Source organism: Monodon monoceros, unplaced genomic scaffold (assembly GCF_005190385.1).
Source record: "Monodon monoceros isolate NGI ecotype Baffin Bay Population unplaced genomic scaffold, NGI_Narwhal_1 Super_Scaffold_21, whole genome shotgun sequence".
Lineage (NCBI taxonomy): Eukaryota > Metazoa > Chordata > Mammalia > Artiodactyla > Monodontidae > Monodon > Monodon monoceros.
This window is the reverse complement of record NW_021703778.1, coordinates 117319-137294: the sequence shown is the minus strand read 5'-3', so window position 1 is coordinate 137294 and position 19976 is coordinate 117319. Positions and strand designations below refer to the sequence as shown.

General features: G+C 37.6%; 1 protein-coding gene across 1 annotated transcript in view; it reads right to left on the bottom strand.

The window, feature by feature from the left end:
* RAB18 (RAB18, member RAS oncogene family) overlaps positions 1 to 19649 on the bottom strand; it is a 33915-nt gene extending 14266 nt beyond the window's left edge. The window contains exons 1-2 of the mRNA XM_029238662.1: positions 19396 to 19649; positions 14791 to 14846 (exon numbers count right to left, since the gene is read on the bottom strand). Coding sequence (XP_029094495.1) covers positions 14791 to 14846; positions 19396 to 19463 — 124 coding nt within the window. The 5' untranslated portion in view covers positions 19464 to 19649. The remainder of the gene's footprint in view (positions 1 to 14790; positions 14847 to 19395) is intronic.
* Positions 19650 to 19976: the final 327 nt, after the last annotated feature.

The window sequence follows — 19976 nt, the reverse complement described above, 5'->3', positions numbered from 1 at the left end:
AGTTCCAACCCTCTAATTATTGGGTTGGCCAAAAAGTTTGTTTGGGTTTTCCATAGCATCTTACAGAAAAACCTGAACGAACTTGTGGGCCAACCCAATACATGGTTGGTTCTCCTGGCAACCAGCCTCTATGCTTAGGGGCTTTCTAGAAGTCACATCATTAACATAAACTCAGGTGTGGTTGAAAAAGGCTTGTTATGAAAATACAAAAGACATCCTGGGAATTCCCTGGTCGTCCAGTGGTTAGGACTCGGTGCTTTCACTGCTGGGTGCCAGGTTCATTCAGTCCCTGGTCAGGGAACTAAGATCCCATAAGCCACGTGGTGCAGCCAAAAAAGAAAAAAAAAAAGAAAAGAAAAACAAAAGACATCTTTAATGATTCTTATCACTCAAGAAAATCCAAGGGTTTTTGGAGTTCAGTGCTAGGAACCAAACATATATTTCTTATCATAAATAACAAAATCACAGAAGAACTGTCACTTCAGCTTTTCTCTAGTTGTTCATTTGGGATTGCATTTTTAATACAATATTCAATTCTGTTCCTCTGCAGGAATCTTTTTATAGGCACACGCCTATTTTATGAAGGTTAAGTTAGTTAAAACTAGATAATATAACCAATAAAGCCTTTGAAACAAGCAATAAGTGAGACATGAAAATTTACCAAAGGTAATATCAACTACACTGTAAAGAAATACCAATGAATGGGAAACCAGAACATATCAATGGAATCATCTGCCTTATCAAAAGAAAAACAAGCAATCAAGAGAAGCTGACTCAGAACTAGCAAAGATGTTAAAACTAGCAAAAAAGGATATTAAAAACACATAACTGTATACCACATGTTCAGAAAGTTAAGCTGACATGAGAGAGATTTTAAAAACCCATACCAAACATCTAGAGATGAAAACGACAATGTCTGAGATTAAAAAAAAAATACACAGGATGGGATTAACAGCAGATTAGACAATGCAGAAGAAAACACAAGTGAATACATAAGAAAAACCTGTAACTAACATCATACTCATTGGTGAAGAACTGAAAGCTTTTCCCCACAGATCAGAACGAGATAAGGATGCATACTCTCACCACTTCTATTCTCAGAGTACTGGAAGTCCTAGCCAGAGCAATTAGGCAAGAAAAGGAAATAAAAGGCATCCATATTGGGAAGGAAGAAGTAAAATTATCTCTGTTCACAGACAACATTTCTTATATGTAGAAAATCCTAATGATTATATTCCATACACATACAAAAATATTGTTAGAACTAATAAGTGAATTCAGCAAAGTTACAGGATATAAAATCAACATGCAAAACTCAGTTGCATTTCTATACCCTAGTAATGAACAATCCAAAAATAAAAATTTTAAATATCATTTCATTTACAATAGCATCAAAAAGAATAAAATACTTTTAAAATAGATGACAATGATAATAATAATAATAGTATTCAGGAATAAATTTAACCAAGGAGCTTTAATAGTTATACACTGAAAACTACAAAACACTGCTGAAAGAAATTAAAGAAGACACAAATAAGTGGAAAGACATGCTGTGTTCATGAGTTGGAAGGCTTAATATTGTGACGATGACAATACTACCCAAAGCTATCTACAGATCCAACACAATCCAATAAAAATTCTAATAGCTTTTTTTGCAGAATGGAAAAGCTGACACTCAAATTCATATAGAATTACAAGAGGCACTAAATAACAAAACAATATTGAAAAAAAAGAATAGCTGGAGGACTCAAACTTCAAAACTTACTACAAAACTACAATAATTAAAACAATGGTACTAGCATTAAGTACAGACATTGAAACCAATGTAATAAATAGAGAACCCAGAAATAAACCCTCACATATATAGCCAACTGATTTTCAACAAGGAAGCCAAGACCATTCAATAGGAAAAGGCCAGTCCTTTCAACAAATGATGCTCAGAAAACTAGATATCCAGATGCAAAAGAATGAAGTTGGACCCTAACCTTACACCATATACAAAAGTTAGCCCAAAATGGATCAAAGATGTAAATGTAAAAACTAAATCTTTAAAACTCTTAGAAGGATAGGAAAAATTTTTCATGACATGGGATTTGGCAAAGATTTTTTGGATATAACACCAAGAGCACAGGCAACAGAAGAAAAATAAACTGGACTTTATCAAAATTAAAAACTTATATGCATCAAAGGGCAACGTCAAGGGAGTAGGAAAAAAAACCTCACAAAATGGGAAAAAAATATTTGCAAGCCAGTTATCTGATAAGGGATTAGTATTTGGAATATATGAAGAATGCCTATAACTTAACAACAGAAAGCCTTATTCAAAAATGGGGAAAAGGATTTGAATAGACACTTCTCCAAATAATATACACAAATGGCCAAAAAGCACAGGAAAAGATGCTCAACATCATTATCCATTAGGGAAATGCAAATCAAAACCACAATGAGACACTACTTCATATCCATTAAAACAGCTACAATTAAAGAAAAAAGTGAAAAATAACAAGTGTTAACAAGGACATTAAGAAATTAGAATGCTTGTGCATTGCTGGTAGGAATGTAAAATGGCACAGTCACTGTGAAAAATAGTTTGGCAGTTCCTCAAAAAACTAAAACTAGAATTACCATATAATGTAGCAATTCCACTCAGGCACATACCCAAAAGAACTGACAACAGGAACTCAAACAAATAATTGTACAACAATGTTCACAGCAGTATTATTCACAAAAGGCAAAAAGTGGAAGCAACTCAAGTGTCCATGGACAGATGAATGGATAAACAAAATGTGGTATGTACATATAATGGAACATTATTAGCCATAAAATAGAATGAAATTCCAATACATACAGCTATAAAATGGAATGAAATTCTGATATATGCTACAACATGGATGAGCCTTAAACACATTATGCTAAGTGAAATAAGCAAATTACAAAAGGACAAATATTGTATAAGTCTACTAATACAAGGTATCTAGAACAGGCAAATTCGTAGAGACGGAAGGTAGAACAAGTTACCAGGGACTGAGAGGAAATGTGGAGTGGGAGTTATTGCTTAATTGGTGGAGTTCCTGTTTGAGGTTATGAAAAAGTTCTGGAAATGGATAGTATTGATGGTTGCAAAACAATGTGAACATAGTTAGTGCCACTGAATCATACACTTAAAAATGGTTAAAATGGTAAATTTTATCTTATATATATTTTCACAATAAAAAATAGATAACCGGAGAATCCTATATCTATGAAAGAATTTAAATCTGTGGATAAAACCTTTCCATGAAAAAACTCCAGGCCCCAAATGAATTCTACTGAACATTTAAATAATAATCCATTACAAACAAACTCTTGCAGGAAACTGAAGAGGAATGAATACTTCCTTAGTCAGTCTATGAGTTCTATAGTACCATGATACCAAAACCAGACAAAGACACCATAATTAAAGAAAACTACAGATTACTATCCCTCATGAACATAGATGAAAATCGTAAACAAAATTTTACCATAAGTCATCCAAATAGGTGAAAAGAACAGTACAGCACAACCAAGTGATGTTATTTCAGAAATGAAAGGTTGATAATAACACGGGGAGAAAAAAAAATCAATGCGGATTTTACTATTTTAAACCAAAAAAGAAACTTCATATGAACATCTCAACAAATGTGGAAAAGGAATTTAACAAAATCCAACATGCATTCCTAATGAAACCTCTCAGTAAACCAGAAATAGAAGGAAACTTCCTCAACCTGATAAACAGCATCTATGAAAAGATACAACTAACAGCACACTCAGTGGTAGAGACTGAATGTTTTCCCCTTAATATCAGGAACAAAAGAAGGATATCAGCTCTCATCACAACACTGCACTGGAGATCTTCAGCCAAGGCAATAAAACAAGAAATAAAAGGCATCCAGATTGGAAAGGAAGAATGTAGAAACCCAATGGAATCTATGGGATTAAAAAAGCACCTAGAACGAATAAGCAAGTTTAGCAAGGTTGGAGGACACTAAATAAACATTTAAAAAATCAACATTATTTCTATATAATAGTAATGAAAAGAAACAATATTTTTTAAAAATTTACTACCATTGTACATAAAAACCTATAAAATACTTAGGGCTAAATCTCACAAAAGATGTGAAAGGTATGTATGTAACCACTCTGAGGCATTTTACCTGCACCTAAAGGTCTCAGGTGTTTTTGCTGCAGCACCTACAGCACTGTGACCTCAGGAGACCCCAGAAGCCAGGAAATAGGGTCAGGCCTGGGCCTCTGGGGTGGGAGCACTGAGTCCAGGATGCTGGACCACCAGAGAATTCCTGTGCCCAGGGAATATTAATTTGTGTGTTCTCTCTTGGAGATGTCCAGCTCGACCCCAAGACCCAGCTCCACCCAACTGCCTACAGGCTCCCATGCTGGAACACCTCAGACCAAACAACTGGAAAGACAGGAACACAGCCCCACCCATCAGCAGACGGCCGTCTAAAGTCATACTGAGCCCACAGCCACCTCTAAACACACCCTCTTGACACGGCCCTGCCCACCAGAGGGACAAAACCCAGCTCCACCCACCAGTGGACAGGCACCAGTCCCTCCCACCAGGAAGCCTGCACAAACCCCATGACCAGCCTCACCCATCAGGGGCAGACACCAAAAGCAAGCAGAGCTACGATCCTAAAGCTTGCAGAATGGAGACCACAAACACAAAGTCAGACAAAATGAGGTGGCAGAGAAATATGTTTCAAAGGAACAATATAAAAACCTGAAGGACTATTAAATGAAGTGGAGATAGGCAATCTACCTGAAGAAGAATTTAGAGTAACAATAATAAAGATGATCCAAGATCACAGAAAAAGAATGGAGGCACAGACCAAGAAGATATAAGAAATGTTTAACAAAGAGCTAGAAGATTTAAAGAACAAACAGAGATGAACCATACAATAACTGAAATGAAAAATACATTAGAAGGAATCCATAGCAGAAAAAATGAGGCAGAAGAATAACAAGAGAACTGGAAGGTAAAGTAGTGGAAATCACTGCTGTGGAACATAAAAAAGAAAAAAGAATGAAAAGAAATGAGGACAGTCTTAGAGACCTCTGGGACAACATTAAACCCACCGATATTTGCATTATAGGGGTCCCAGAAGGAGAAGAGAGAGAAAGGGCCTGAGAAAATAATTGAAGAGATTATAGCCGAAAATTTCCCTAACATGAGATAGGAAACACTCAAGTCCAGGAAGCACAGAGAGTCCCATACAAGATAAACCCAAGGAGGAACTTGCTGAGACACATATTAATCAAACTAACAAAAATTAAACAGAAAGAAAAAATATTAAAGGCAACAAGGGAAAAGCAAGAATTAATATATAAAAGAATCCCCATAAGGTTATCAGCTGATTTTTCAGCAGAAACTCTGCAGGCCAGAAGGGAGTGGCATGATATACTTAAAGTGATGAAAGGGAAAAAACCTACAACCAAGAATACTCTACTGAGCAAGGCTCTTGTTCAGATTTGATGGAGAAATCAAAAGCTTTACAGACAAGCAAAGGGTCAGAGAATTCAGCACCACAAAACCAGCTTTACAAAAAATTCTAAAGGAACTTCTCTAGGCAGAAAAGAAAAGGCCACAGCTAGAAACAAGAAAATTATGAATGGGAAAGCTCACCAGTATGGAGGTTCCTTAAAAAACTAAAAATAGAAATACCACATGATCCAGCAGTCCCACTCCCAGGCATATATCTGGAGAAAACCATAATTTGAAAAGATACATGCACCCCAAGGTTCACTTCAGCACTATTTACAATAGCCAAGACATGGAAGCAACCTAAATGTCCATCAACAGCGGAACAGATAAAGAAGATGTAGTAGATATATACAATGGAATATTACTTGGCCATAAAAAAGAATGAAATAATGCCATCTGCAGCAACATGGATGGACCTAGAGATTATCATACTAAGTGAAGTAAGTCAGACAGAGAAAGACGAATATCGTATCACTCATATGTGAAATCTCATTTTTAAAAAATGATACAAATGAATTTATTTACAAAACAGAAACAGACTTACAGATTTCAAAAACAAACTTATGGTTACCAATGGGGAAACATAGAGTGGGGAAGGATGAATTAGGAGCTTGGAGTTAACATATACACACTACTATATAAAAAATAGATAACCAACAAGGACCTACTGTATAGCACAGGGAACTCTACTCAATATTCTGTAATAACCTACATGGGAAAAGAATTTGAAAAAGAATGAATGTAAGTATATGTATAACTGAATCATTATGCTATATACCTGAAACTAACACAACATTATAAATCAAATATACTCCAATAAATTTTTTTTTAAAAAAGAACATTATAAGTGAAAATTAAAAAAAAATGAGCCATACACCTAGTGTAAAATACAAAACTATAAAACTTCTAGAGGAAAATGCGGGAGAAAATCATTGCAATCATCTGTTGAGCACAAGATATAACACTGAAATCATTATCCATAAAAGAAAAAAACTGGTAAGTTGGATTTCATCACAATAAACAACTTCTGCTTTTAGAAATAACCTGTTTAGAGAATGACAAGAGGAGCCACAGACTAAGAAAAACACATTTACAAAGCATATTTCATCTAATAATGGACTTATATGCAGAATATATAAAGAACTCAAAGCTCAACAATAAGAAAAAACCAATTAAAAACTGAACAAGACTTGGACACTTCACACACACACACAAAATATATACATATGGATAGCAAATAAGAACTTTAAAAGATGCTCAACATCATAAGTCATTAGAAAATGCAAAGTAAATCACAATGAGATTACCAATACACACCTATTAGAATGATTACGATGTAAAAGTCTGACCATACTAAGTATAATGGATGGGGCTACAGAAGAACAAGAAAGGGGCTTCCCTGGTGGCGCAGTGGTTGAGAGTCTGCCTGCCTCCAGATGCAGGGGACACGGGTTCGTGCCCCGGTCTGGGAAGATCCCACATGCCAAGGAGCGGCCGGGCCCGTGAGCCATGGCCCCTGAGCCTGCGCGTCTGGAGCCTGTGCTCCGCGACGGCAGAGGCCACAACAGTGAGAGGCCCGCGTATCGAAAAAAAAAAAAAAAAAAAATATATATATATATATATATATATATACTGCTAGTGGGAATGTAAAATGACACAACCACTTTATAAAAAAATGGACAGACTGTTTTCCAAAGTTAAATATGCATTTACCATATGATCCAGCAATTCCATTATTGGGTAATTACTCTAGAGAAATAAAAATTAATTTTCATGTAAAATCCTGTACTTAAATGTTTTTAACAGGTCTATTTATTATCACCAAAAACTGGAAACAACCCAAATGTCCTACAATGGGCAGATGACTTAACCAGCTCCGAAATGGAATACAACCCACCAATAAAAAGGAACAAACTATTGACACACAAAAACTCAGAGGCAGTTCAAAGGCATCATGCTAAGTGAAAAAACTCAGGTTGGAGGTTACACACGCTATTCCATCTATATGACATTCTCAAAAACACAAAACTGTAGTGATAAAGACCTAGCAGTGGCTGCCAGGGAATAGAGACGGGGAAAAAGTGTGCCTGAAAAAAGATGGCACTAGGGGAACTCTTTTGGATGTTGGAACTGTTTGGTATCCTGATTGTGGTAGCGATTACATAACCGTATACATTTGTTATAACACATATTAAATTCAAAGAACTCTATACGCCCAAAGAAGTCAATTTTACTATATCATAATTAAAAAAATATTGCTATCTACTTGGAACATAATAGATCAAAAATACTTTCTGAAAGAATAAATTATCAGAGAACATGTAAAATTTCTGCTTCTTTCCAATTTATTTTGCTGCCGAAGTAAAGACTGATGTTGTAAAACTGTTCCATGGGATTTTAAAATAATTAGTTCTTCATTCAAAATATTTCTTGACTGTGTTATTCTATTTCCCATGACCTTATCTGTATCTTTTGGATCTATCTAATTATGAAAGAGATATAACAAATCTCCTAATATAAATGTATTTTCATCAAATTCTTCTCTTGTGTTTTAAACAGATTTGCTTTTATATATCATTTCTGTGTTTGGTGCCTACTTGTTTATGACTATTATAGCTGTTTTGTTAATTAATTTGGCTTTTCATCATTACATAATATCCTATTTGATCTTGTCCAGTGCATTAGCCCTGAATTCTACCTTAAATCATGTTATATTACCACCTGTGCTTCTATACTGGTGCATCCCTTTATTTCAACCTTTCCATATTTCTTTTAAGTACTTTTCAACTCCAATCTGGCAATGTGAATTATTAGGAGAATTGGACCCATTTACATTTAATTAACTGATAAATCTAATTTTGCTGCTTCCCTCTTATGTTTAGCATTTCTGACATTCTGTTCAAATCTGTGTTTGATCTTTTTCATTGCTGAGTTGTATTTCTGTGCTGTAATTAAAAGAATACCAAGTCAGGAGGCTGGATTTAGTCTCAGCCCTCTTACTAAGGTCTCGATAGCCAAGAGCTTATTAATTAATCTCTTTAAGTCAATTTCCCCCTTCTCATGAAAGAATATAAAAATTCCTGGTTTATCTGCTATTTAGTTATTTTGGGGGAGGGGGTAGAGGATAACAGGAGAGGGGGCATCAAGACAGATACGATAAAACCTTTAAGGATCCAAGGAGAACAAGATTAGGAGGACCTAGATCCCCAAGTCTCAGTTTACAAACAACCTAAAAAGTATTAACAATGAAATGTGCTAAGTGCTCTGCTCCCCCAGAAGACAGAGCTGAGAAGGAGTGAGCACTGGAGGCGAGGAAAGACGGTGAACAAGGTTACAAAGATCCGAGTCGGGGAAATGAAGAGACACCAGGGCTTTCCGTGGAGACTACTTAGAGGAAAAAATGGTTATGGTGCCTGATGGTCTTATGGCGGCTAGCAGTAGCAAGATAAGAACATCTGGAGGGGAAAGAGGAGTGTGGAGGAAGGTCTTGTCAGAAGTAGGCTAAATTCTGAGGCTAACCTGACTCTTGCTGATGGACATGAGGCTGGCAGAGGGGTGGGTGGCTTTACTCCAAATGGAAGTCATTATCCAATAAATAAGAAATAAAATGACCAAAAAAAGCCTGGAAATTAGGAAACACATTCCTAAATCAAAGATTTCAAATATTCAAAGAGGAAAGCAAAACTGAAAATTTAAACTATGCAGAGAGCAATGAAAAACAAACAGCCTATCACAACCTATGGGACACAGTAAAACTTGTTCTTAGAGGACATCTTTATTAAAGAATAAAGACTAAAAAGAAGGGAACTTAATACTCATCTTAAGAAACTAACAAAATAAACCAAAATAAAAGTAGGAAGGAGAAAGAGGGGAAAAATAAAGCAATTCCTCAAACAATAAAATAGATACATTCCTTAAGGAAAAGACAGACCAAAAAAATGTACAAGTTTAGAAATGAGGGAACATGAACACAGATAATGAAGAGTTTAAACGAATACGACAGGGACTTCCCTGGTGGCCTGGTGCTCCCACTGCAGGGGGAACGAGCTCCACCCCTGCTCGGGAACCAAGAACTAAGATCCTGTGTACTGGCCAAAAAAAAAAAAAGATACTACATGCAACTAACTTAACAAGTGAGTTGGGATTTTCCTTCCTAGCTGCACTCCTAAGACTGTCCTAAGAAACAGAGAACCTGAAGAGGTTGTAACAGTGAGGAAGAAGCTGGATCAGACTGACTCAGATGAAATATAACCTTCATAGAACAGATAATTCCAGTAGTATTTAAGCAAGTAAGGACAATTTAAAAAGATGGAAAGCTCCTTCATTGTATAAACTAATACAACTTTAATACCAAATTCTGATTTTTTAAAAATACAAAAAATGAGAGTCCATCTTACATATAAAAATAGATGTAAAAATTCTAAATTAGTCAACAGAATCCAGAAATACATCAAACAAAATGAGTGAAGGCTTATCTAGGAAAGCAAGGACATTTCAGTATAAAAAGGTCTATCAACCATTAGTCAGTGCTGAAAAGGCATATAAAAAACATCACAACCTTTCCTAATAAAAGCCTCTAAGTAGAATGGAAGAAAGAAACAATCTATATATGATCAAGACCATTTGTCATTATTCTAAATAAAGAAATGTCAGAGCCATTTTTATTACTTTAACATGTTTAATTGAATGAAATATTATGAAATAGAATAGTTCTATTTTACTTTCTGAATTATCTCATATTCCCAAGTGTTAACAAGATTATAAACATTAAACGTTAAACAAGATATATAAACTACTTTGCATTTTAATTAAATTATCTTTCTGTTAAGTAAGCCCAAACTATAAGGTAACTTGTGTATGAAATCTATCTGACACCTGCCCTTAGAAGCCAAACAGTCATGGGTATTTCCAAAAACTTACCAAGGGAGTGATAAGAATCACTGATCTAAAGTCAACCAACAATAAGCAAAATTTGTCTAACTTTAGTTGAAATGTATCAACCCTCAAAAAACACTTTCACATATTGTAACAATTATAAGTCTTAAAGATTAAGAAATAGTTTGTGAGCCTGTCTTAAGTAGAGAGCCAGTTTTAAATTTTCTAATTTTTGTATTTGAAAATTTTTACTTAAAGTGCTCTTTTTGTATTCAAAGGTTACCTAAAATAGGGTAAATTAAAAAAAAAAAAAAGCAAATTTTGCCTATTTAATCATACTATATAAAGTTAATGTAACTTTCTATATCCATGCTTAAATTTCAACCAATTGTATCTATGCAGTTGATTAAATACCTCAGGTAAAGACCTGATTAAGCACCATCTTATGGCCTGACCATAGCAAAAAGAGAAATCTAATGCTTATTATTTCCCCCCCAAATATTCCCATGTAACAAACAAAAACCTGGTCAAAATATTCTTACAAAAAAAAAAAATATTCTTACAATTTTGTCTGTGTGTTTATTTTTATGTCAGATACGTTACCTCGGATTATATATCATTAAATATTGGTTGTGTTTCATTATGTTTCTTCTTTTAAGACTCAAACATACTATGTAAAATCTCCTTTTCTGATTTCCATATCTATCATTTTCTCACTCTAATTTGTTTTAATATTCTTATTCATTTTGGTAAATTCTACCCACTTTTCCATTCCTAGCTTCTGTGTTCTTTATTGTGTTTCCCAGTTTCTACTGTCCCTTGTGATCCTTCCAATCTCACCTTCATTTCAGTGATGGTTTTATTTTCTTATCTTTTCTTTCTTTCCACTCAATCAGCTCACACTGCATTTTCTCATGTAGTCGAACTATCTCTTCCCCGACCTCTTATATCACTGTTTTGTGCTCTCACTGATAAATATTTCCATTAAGCCTTTTAAATTCATGGCAAAATGTTTGGTCATTATTTTCATCTTCTTTACAGCAATATTTTTTTCTGGTGAGGATTCTTCAACTGTCCTTTGTTTTTCCATTCCTTTCTTCCTTTTCGATTCTTGAATCGTGGTAGTGGCCTTGAGCTGGATTCTTTTTTACTAAGTCATAGTTGAAAGTGGTGAGGTTTTCCTGGACAAGCTATTTGCAGGAGGTTCATGCAGAAAGCCATAGTGGATCAGTTCTGCACTGGAAAAATTTTGTCTTGATTCAGGGTTTTACATGAGAATCAGTTAGTTTTTTATTTCTCAACATTTAGAGGAGATAGGCAACCTAGAGGTTTTTGAAAGGCATCTATCTCCTCCCCTACTGCTACAGAGACAGACAAAATGCAAAAATGGCTGGTTTGTATGACTCCTTGTTTGGCTTCACCTTCCCAACTTCTTAAAACCAAACCAGATGCAGGGCAACTCCTGCCATTAGCTTAAGAAGCCATTTTGCTTTTACAAACAAGGGATATAGGTTTTGCACCTCACAGTGGGCCTCTCAACCTCATGAAGCACCTCTTGCTGGCTCTGAGCTCTGCAGGCCTGGCATCGCCTACTTTCTCCTACAGGCGGCCTGTCTGGTCCCCACTGCTCTTGGCAGCCATTCCACCTATTTTGTGGCTTGGTGTTTTAGCTGCCTTCTAGTATAGTGGTCTACGGGGTTGGGGTTTTGGTTTCTCCCTCTCTTTGTTATTAGTCAATTGCCAGAAAGCAGAAGATGAAAATGCCAACTCTATAGTACCATCTTCAAGCCACAAATCCGATAACTACCTTAATAGAGTATTTCATACAAGACAGGAACTTGAGTGTCTCACTGTATTACTGAAAGATAAAGGTGTGCTTTCCTATTATACTGGGAGGTAAATACTAATTTTCATATGGCCATTAACAACTGGGCTAATTATTTTTATTTCAAAAACTCATGTATATTGGTTATAACCTAGGGCAGAAAGTTATCTGATGCCGAAATGTAAAAGATACTTTTCAAGACCCAAGGCCCATCGGGGGAACAAATTATGTATATTCTCATCAGTATGCTACAATCTTAGTATTTGCTTTTAAAGCAAAGCCTTTTTAGTAATAAAGACAACGAATAATCTGTCAATCTGCAAGTCCCCAGTTACATTTGGGTTTGAAATGAAGACAGATAATTTATAGTATATATAAGATCACTCCCTTAGGAAAATTTTAACTCTAGGCAAGTTTATTTTCCTGCCAGTTATTATTCTTCTACTCCTCGCTTATCCAATAACAGGTATGTTCTGAACAAAATCAAGTTTTATTAATAACTGATTTTTTAAAGGAGCAAATGATATACCAAAACCAAATTAAATAGATTTTGAATTACTAGTGTTTTAAATGATTCCCTTTTACACACATAACAGTAAATCTGTCAATGTTAACATGTCATTCAAAAGCTAAGTAATGCCTGATATAATTTATTAAACATTTAGAGGCACTGTGACCTCATACTGATAGAAAGAAACAAAGAACTCTTCTTTACAGAATTCTAAATAAGAAATGGAGATGGAAGGATGGAATTTGAAAAACCACAGCTGGACAACCACCATAGTTGGAATGACAGGATGACAGTTTACAGTGGAGAGACTTGGTGTACATCATCTTAAGGAACCAAGTCCCATCACAGTAATGGCACAAATATACACCATGCTCTGACAAGCACTTCTGAGGAATTCCTGACCAAAATGCATAACCTGAATCTAACCATGAAGACACACAGACAAATGCAATTGAAGGATATTCTACAATAACTGGCCTGTATGTGCTCTTCAAAAATGTCAAGGCCATGAAAGACATAGAAAGAGTGAAGAACTGTTCAGATTAAGAGACTAAGGAAAAATGACAACAAAATTCAATATGTGGGCTTCCCTGGTGGCACAGTGGTTGAGAGTCCGCCTGCCGGTGCAAGGACACGGGTTCGTGCCCCAGTCTGGGAAGATCCCACATGCCGTGGAGCGGCTGGGCCCATGAGCCATGGCCACTGGGCCTGCGCGTCCGGAGCCTGTGCTCCGCAACAGGAGAGGCCACAACAGTGAGAGGCCCGAGTACCGCAAAAAAAAAAAAAAAAAAAAATTCAATATGTGATGCTGGACTGGATTCTGGACCAGAAACAATTCTTTTTCTTTGGTATATAAGACATTAGTGGGACAACTGATGAAATCTGTCTGTATACAGGAGAACTGTATCCATGTTCATCTAGAGAATACACATTAAAGTACTTAGAGGTTAAAGACATTGAAGACACTCTGCAATTTTCTCTCAAACAATTTGAAAAAAGCAAGAATACTGTGTATGTGTATGTAGACAGTGAATGATAAGGCATATGTGATAAATGTTAACATTTGGGGAATTTGATTAAGATATACAGGAATTCTTTGAACTATTTTTAAAACTTTTCTCTAAGTATGAAATTATTTAACAATAAAAAGGAAAAAAAATCAACCCAGTTAATAGAAACTCTTTATTTTGCCTAATAATAACACAAGGATCATCTTTACTACATTCTACTCATCAGATCATGAAATTTTAGAGCTGGAAGAAAAATGTATTCTCTCACCAAAATTCCTCAACTTACAGAAGACAAGGAAGTGAATGACTTGCTCAAGATGACAACGTTCAAGGCAGAGCCAAGACTATTATCCTGCTCTGACTCAGCTCTTCCTACTGCTGCAAGCTGTCTCATGTTCCTTTACATTGTCACCTACTCCCTAAACATGTGACACCAGAATATTTAGCTCTGTCTTCTCATATATCCTAATAAGCTGGTGTGACAAACCACTTTCAGGCAATCTAAATTTCATTTTTAAAAGGCAGTTATGTATTACTGCTTCTAACAGTCTTTAATAACTAATATCAATAAATATGCTGCCAGAATACATGCCAGATACTGTACTGAGTGCTAAAAATACAAAATTAACACACTCTACTGCTGGGTGATACTGCTAGGTCCATTATGTCAGAGACCAAGTCTGCATTATTGAACATTATAACCCACCTCTTAGGACAGTGCCTGGCATGCAATAAACATTCAAATGACTGTATGCTGCTAAATAACAGACAACCCATAGCACAGGAATGTGTATACAGATAATCGTAATATCCGCAGTGTTAATAAAGTACCACGAGACAACAGAAAAGGACGTTCTTTTGCTTGGTGAGATCTACAAAGGCTTCAGAAATTTAATGACTACCAAAGTTAAGACTTGAAAGACAAATAAGATTTTGACAGACATGGAAGCAATGGGGTGGTGAGAGGATGGGTAGGGGGAGTTAGATGAAACAGCCTGAAGCAAGAAAATATTTGGCATTTCTACTAAATTTTTAAACATAGGCTTACCTATTGTTGCTGCAAGCTCTGGATCAAAAGTATCATCTGTGAACCTCAAGAGCAGGCTAAAAGAGATGTTAAAAAGACAGATTAGTAATTTGGCTTTTCTTTCTAATCACTTGATAAATCTTCCTGATTGTTTTATTTCCTCACTAGTTAGATGCAGATAAGAATAGCTGATGTAGTCCGCTCCCACAGCCTCAGGGCAGGTATACACAGAGGAATTAAATTATTGGAACGGCAATTAAAGAGTCCCAAAAGCAAAGTAGTTTTTACTAGAAAATATGTTCCCTATGCTCCCCTGCTCAATTCCCCACGTGTGAAAACGACTGTGTTTTTGCTTTTTTATAACTGTATTGGTATGTCCTTCTGAGAAAATGATATTAGCAAACATGTGACACTTTAACTGACATGGACAAAAAGGGGAAAAGTAAGTCTTTTGGAATGCAACAAATTAATTTTTTAAAAAATCTAATGCATAATTCACTCTGAATTCAGGTAAAAACAGAAAGGTGTGAAGTCTAGCATTTTGAAACAAGTAGTTAAGACTATTACCCAAGTGGAAAGAGATAAAATAAAAAGTGAAGGCAGAAAGGTCACATGATGGCCAGAGCAGGTAGCCTCTGGCAAATGCTGGGTAGGGTGTATGAAATCAAGGAGGCAACATGGAGCTACCAAAAGCTTTCACCGAAAGGAATGGCAGGAACTTCTCTTTATCTTGAAAACTTAATGCCAGCAATAAAATGCAAGAAAAACAACAGAAGACAACTGCCATAATTATAGTAAGAGATCATGAAGGACTAAACCTAGGAAATGGTAAAGAAACTAGAAAGGAAGGCATGAAATGAAAAGATACCGTAAGAGTACTCCAAGATTTTGTCTCCCAGAATTATTTTGTTTAACATAAGGCAGAAGTGTCAGTTATTAGCTCTTCAAAAATAAAATCTAAGCTTTTGTTAAAGCCCTAGATTTATAAAATTAATCAACTGCCCCTCACGTTATCTCCTAAGTAGGACGAGACCATTCTATTGACCTATTTGCATTAATAAAATCAAGACAATCGCTATCCCATGTCTGAATTGCAGCAAAAAAATGTATGAATATTTCTATAGATTATAATTATTGCTGCTTAAGATTTTTTTTTTTGCCCACAGGGTTGCAAAACATAATGGCCTCTTGGTAGTTCCCGAACCCAGTGTCATTAATTCTATTTGAAGGATTAACTCTCCGTTTCCTGGTTTTGCTTTTTGTTGATCATAAAACCAGCACCACAAAAGCAAAGTAAAAAGAATCATACTGTAGATTTTTCTACTTAACATTGAACACTCTTGACTATAACTCATTTTACTTACCTCCAACATGAATTAGGTGACAGCACTAATAAGAATCTTAAAACACTACTCATAAGAATTTTCTTCTCTGCCCAGCATTAAACTTCAAATCAACAAAGGTGAAGATTTCGCTGAAAATTTCAGTTACTTACAATTTAAGAATAGAAAGGTTGTGTATCTATACTCAGTCACCAAAGAAAATATTATTACAAAAACGTAGAACCTTGTTGAGTAGTAATAATAACACCATAATAACATAAATAATAACAATGGTATTGGCTATTATTTATTAAACATCGACAATGTGGCAGACACTGAGCCAGCGGTTTTTCTTTGCTTGTCATTAATGGTATTTTGTCAGGAAAGACAAGGGTGTAAAGCAACAAATTTTAATACAGACTTCGAGTATAAGGCAGATCTTAGCCAGGGGTAAACTATTAGCTCGAAATGTATTCTAAATTCTATGTGTACATTTTTCTAGGCAGGGAGTCTATTTCTCTATTAGATTAGATAGGAACCCACAACCCGAAAATGATTATGAGCCACTGCTCTAAAGGATGTACGTTTAAGCCTTCATATTTTCAAAGTTAAAGGAGCAAAATACTCTCCATGCAGAGCTATAGATGGAAGGAGACCACCAATCCACTTGGAGACCAAATCTGTAATTAATCAGTGCGATTATAACTAACACGCATTTCTCAATTTACAAATGAAATTGGTCAAAAAGGATGGGATATAAGGGGCACAGGAGGGACAGCAACTTAAATAACAGAAGGTCTCTATAATCCCTCCCAGTTTCTGAAACACCTGGCTACTTCTTCACTTCCCTATGGCTAGCCACGGAATCAAAGACCATTACACATTTAACACTTGATAGGGTCTGAGAGATTTCTACCCAACCTCACTTTTCGAACAAAGAAATGAAGGCCTGGAGTGTCTGAGTGACAAAGGTCACACAAGTGGCAGCACCAGTTTCATCATTCTCATCTCCTAGCTCCTCTCACACATGCTCATTACACTCCAAGTACGGAATAAACTGGAAAAATAACCCGCTAGTTTGAATTAGTTAAGATGTCCTTTGTTGTGCAATGATTTCTCAACAACACAAGTGATACATCACTTCCACTAACTCTAGATTTATAAAGAAATAGAAACCATTGGTTAGAACAACCCTGTAAGATTATATCCATGACAAGTGTTTTTGTACTTACCTTAAAAAGATAGGCTTCTAAAGTCATTTATTCTCATCTTATCCAGAAAGTGTTCAAAGTTTTTTCCATAGCATATGACATACACCAAAAATATATATCTAGCCAGAAAAATAAGCCAACTTTCTCCTTAAATGCAATCCTTTCTTGAAAGAGGTAAAGGTGTTAAAATTTTGCAGTGAGTAGTTGATAATTCACCACTAACTATTGAGAAAAAATCTGGAGCACATTAGATCCAAATAAATTTGTTTGAGGGGAGGGAACCAAGGGAACCAGTAAATCCACTTAACAGATTTTACTCTAGAGGAAGAACTTCAGTTATGTGAACACTGCACTGCAGTTAGCTTTCAAGTAATCACCCATCTAACACATTTAGAAAAGGTGCCAATCAACCATGTTTGGGGCTGAACCACATGAAAGGACATTCAACCATTCTTAACTTCAAAATCAGCAATTTCATATGTCTTAACCTAAATGAGGGTCACATCTCAAGAAGAAAATGGTCACAAGGCCAAGGAATTCCTATTAAGACAATGTTTATATATTACCTAGCTTTTTAACCCTCAAATACAATAGATGGTGATCATGAAAATGATTTTATTCAGCCCTTTAAGTAACACACACACACACAAATCATACTATCTTTTTAGCCCATAGTGTTTCATTAATTTATTCCTTCTTAGGTACAAATCCCTCACTCTAACATACAGAGTACATTAAATGAGAGAAACTATGAAAATGTACTGTCATGCTTTAAAAACACATAAAGTTTCAGAATATATTTACAGAGTAAGGTTTCAAATACTCAAGTATTTTATTTCTTTTTCTTTTTTTTTTTTTTTTTTTTTTGCGGTACGCGGGCCTCTCACTGTTGTGGCCTCTCCCGTTGCGAAGCACAGGCTCCGGACGCGCAGGCTCAGCGGCCATGGCTCACGGGCCCAGCCGCTCCGCGGCGGCATGTGGGATCTTCCCAGACCGGGGCACGAACCCGTGTCCTCTGCATTGACAGGCGGACTCTCAACCACTGCGCCACCAGGGAAGCCCTCAAGTATTTTTTTAAAAAAAGTAAGACTTCACGAAGTAATGTGAAAGATAAGTTTATCAGGAGGTATAGCTAAAATATGAAATTGCTTGCAGCTCCTGGAATTTGTATATTATTTGAAGATCAAAGCAGCGTAGAATACAAGGAGCTCGTAATCATTGGGCGAGGATACCTTCACCTGGAGAACTTTGTTCCAGGATGTGGATGAAATCACAGCCCTCTTGCGATACGCTCCAGGCTCCACGTCTTCCCTTGTACTCAACTCTAACTACTGTCAACGTTATTTTCCCCCAAGAAAGAAGAGACACATGCTAATGTGTTCTTTTACCTCTATATGATGCGGCACAATGACAAGTAACAATCACACTTGATTTTCAAAAGCGGCCCACAGCTTAAGCTCTACCTTCTCAGGCTAAAGTGAATTATTTAAGCAATCAGAAGACTGAAGAGTTCTTTCACAGCTGACTCATTTAAAAAAAAAGAAAAAAGAAAAAAAAAGCGGTTGAGGGGTGCACCATAATAGGCCAGGAATACGACCTACGGCGTCGCGAAACTTCCCGTGCAGAACTTGACGTATTACGAGGCAGGCCGGCCGAAACCCCAGCGGTAGAGCTACACCTCTCAACTCGCGGGGTGCAGGGAGCCTGGCCCCGGGGTGCAGGGAGCCTGGCCCCGGGGCCCAGAGGCCTAGCCCTCGGCCGAACTCGGGCCCAAGCCCGCCCGCCGCGCCCTAGGCTCCTCTACAGCAAACCGCCGGGCGGGCGGCGGCCCCGGAACTGTTTTCCTCTGGGTGCGACAGGAGGCGAAGCGATCCAGGGAGCCGGGCCTGGCAGAGGCCGTGGACCGGGCGGCGGGGTGGCGGGGCCGCGGGGCCGCGCAGCGAGAAGGCCCGGAGGCCGCGGGCGGAGGCCGCCCCAGCTCGGGCGGCGCCCGGCCGTCGCCGTTTACCGTTCCCGCCGTGGCCCAGGGGACAGCGGCCACCGAGACGGAAAGGGCCCTGTCACCCTCGTCACGGCTCGCAGAGCCGCCTCACCTGGACTTGCCCACGCCACTCTCGCCGATGATGAGGATCTTCAGGGTGGTCAGCACGTCTTCGTCCATCCTGACCCTGCTCCGCTCGGCTCACAGCTGGCCGCCCCGCTCCGCCTCTCAGCCCTTCCCCAGAGGGAGCTGCCGCGCATGCGCCCCGCCCCGCCGGGGCCACCTTCCTTTCACACCGGGTGTTTAGGTTGCAGGAGCCCCGCACGCCCGGGTTCCGCCTGGAGGTAGCTCTGCGTCGGCGCAAACCCAAGTCCCAGGTGTCCTTCCGGGGAGGGCAACTCCTCGCTTGCGCAAGCGCAGAGGGAGGGCGCCGGGTGTGATTTCACCCGGTTCGCAGGCTCTTCCCCTTCTCCAACCCTCATTTAACCGTCCTTTCTTGGTGCACGTACTCGGAAGAGGACTGAGTCAGGGGAGTATGGTTCTCTTTGATTTCAATAGCTGCTCAAGACAGCTTTATTGCAGTGGCAACAGTCTTGTGCGCGAAGGCAGATTATCTTAGTTTTAGGTCCCAGCCACCGTATAACCGCTTTGCATTACCTAGACTTCTGAGCCTGTTCCCCTCAGTCGGCACAA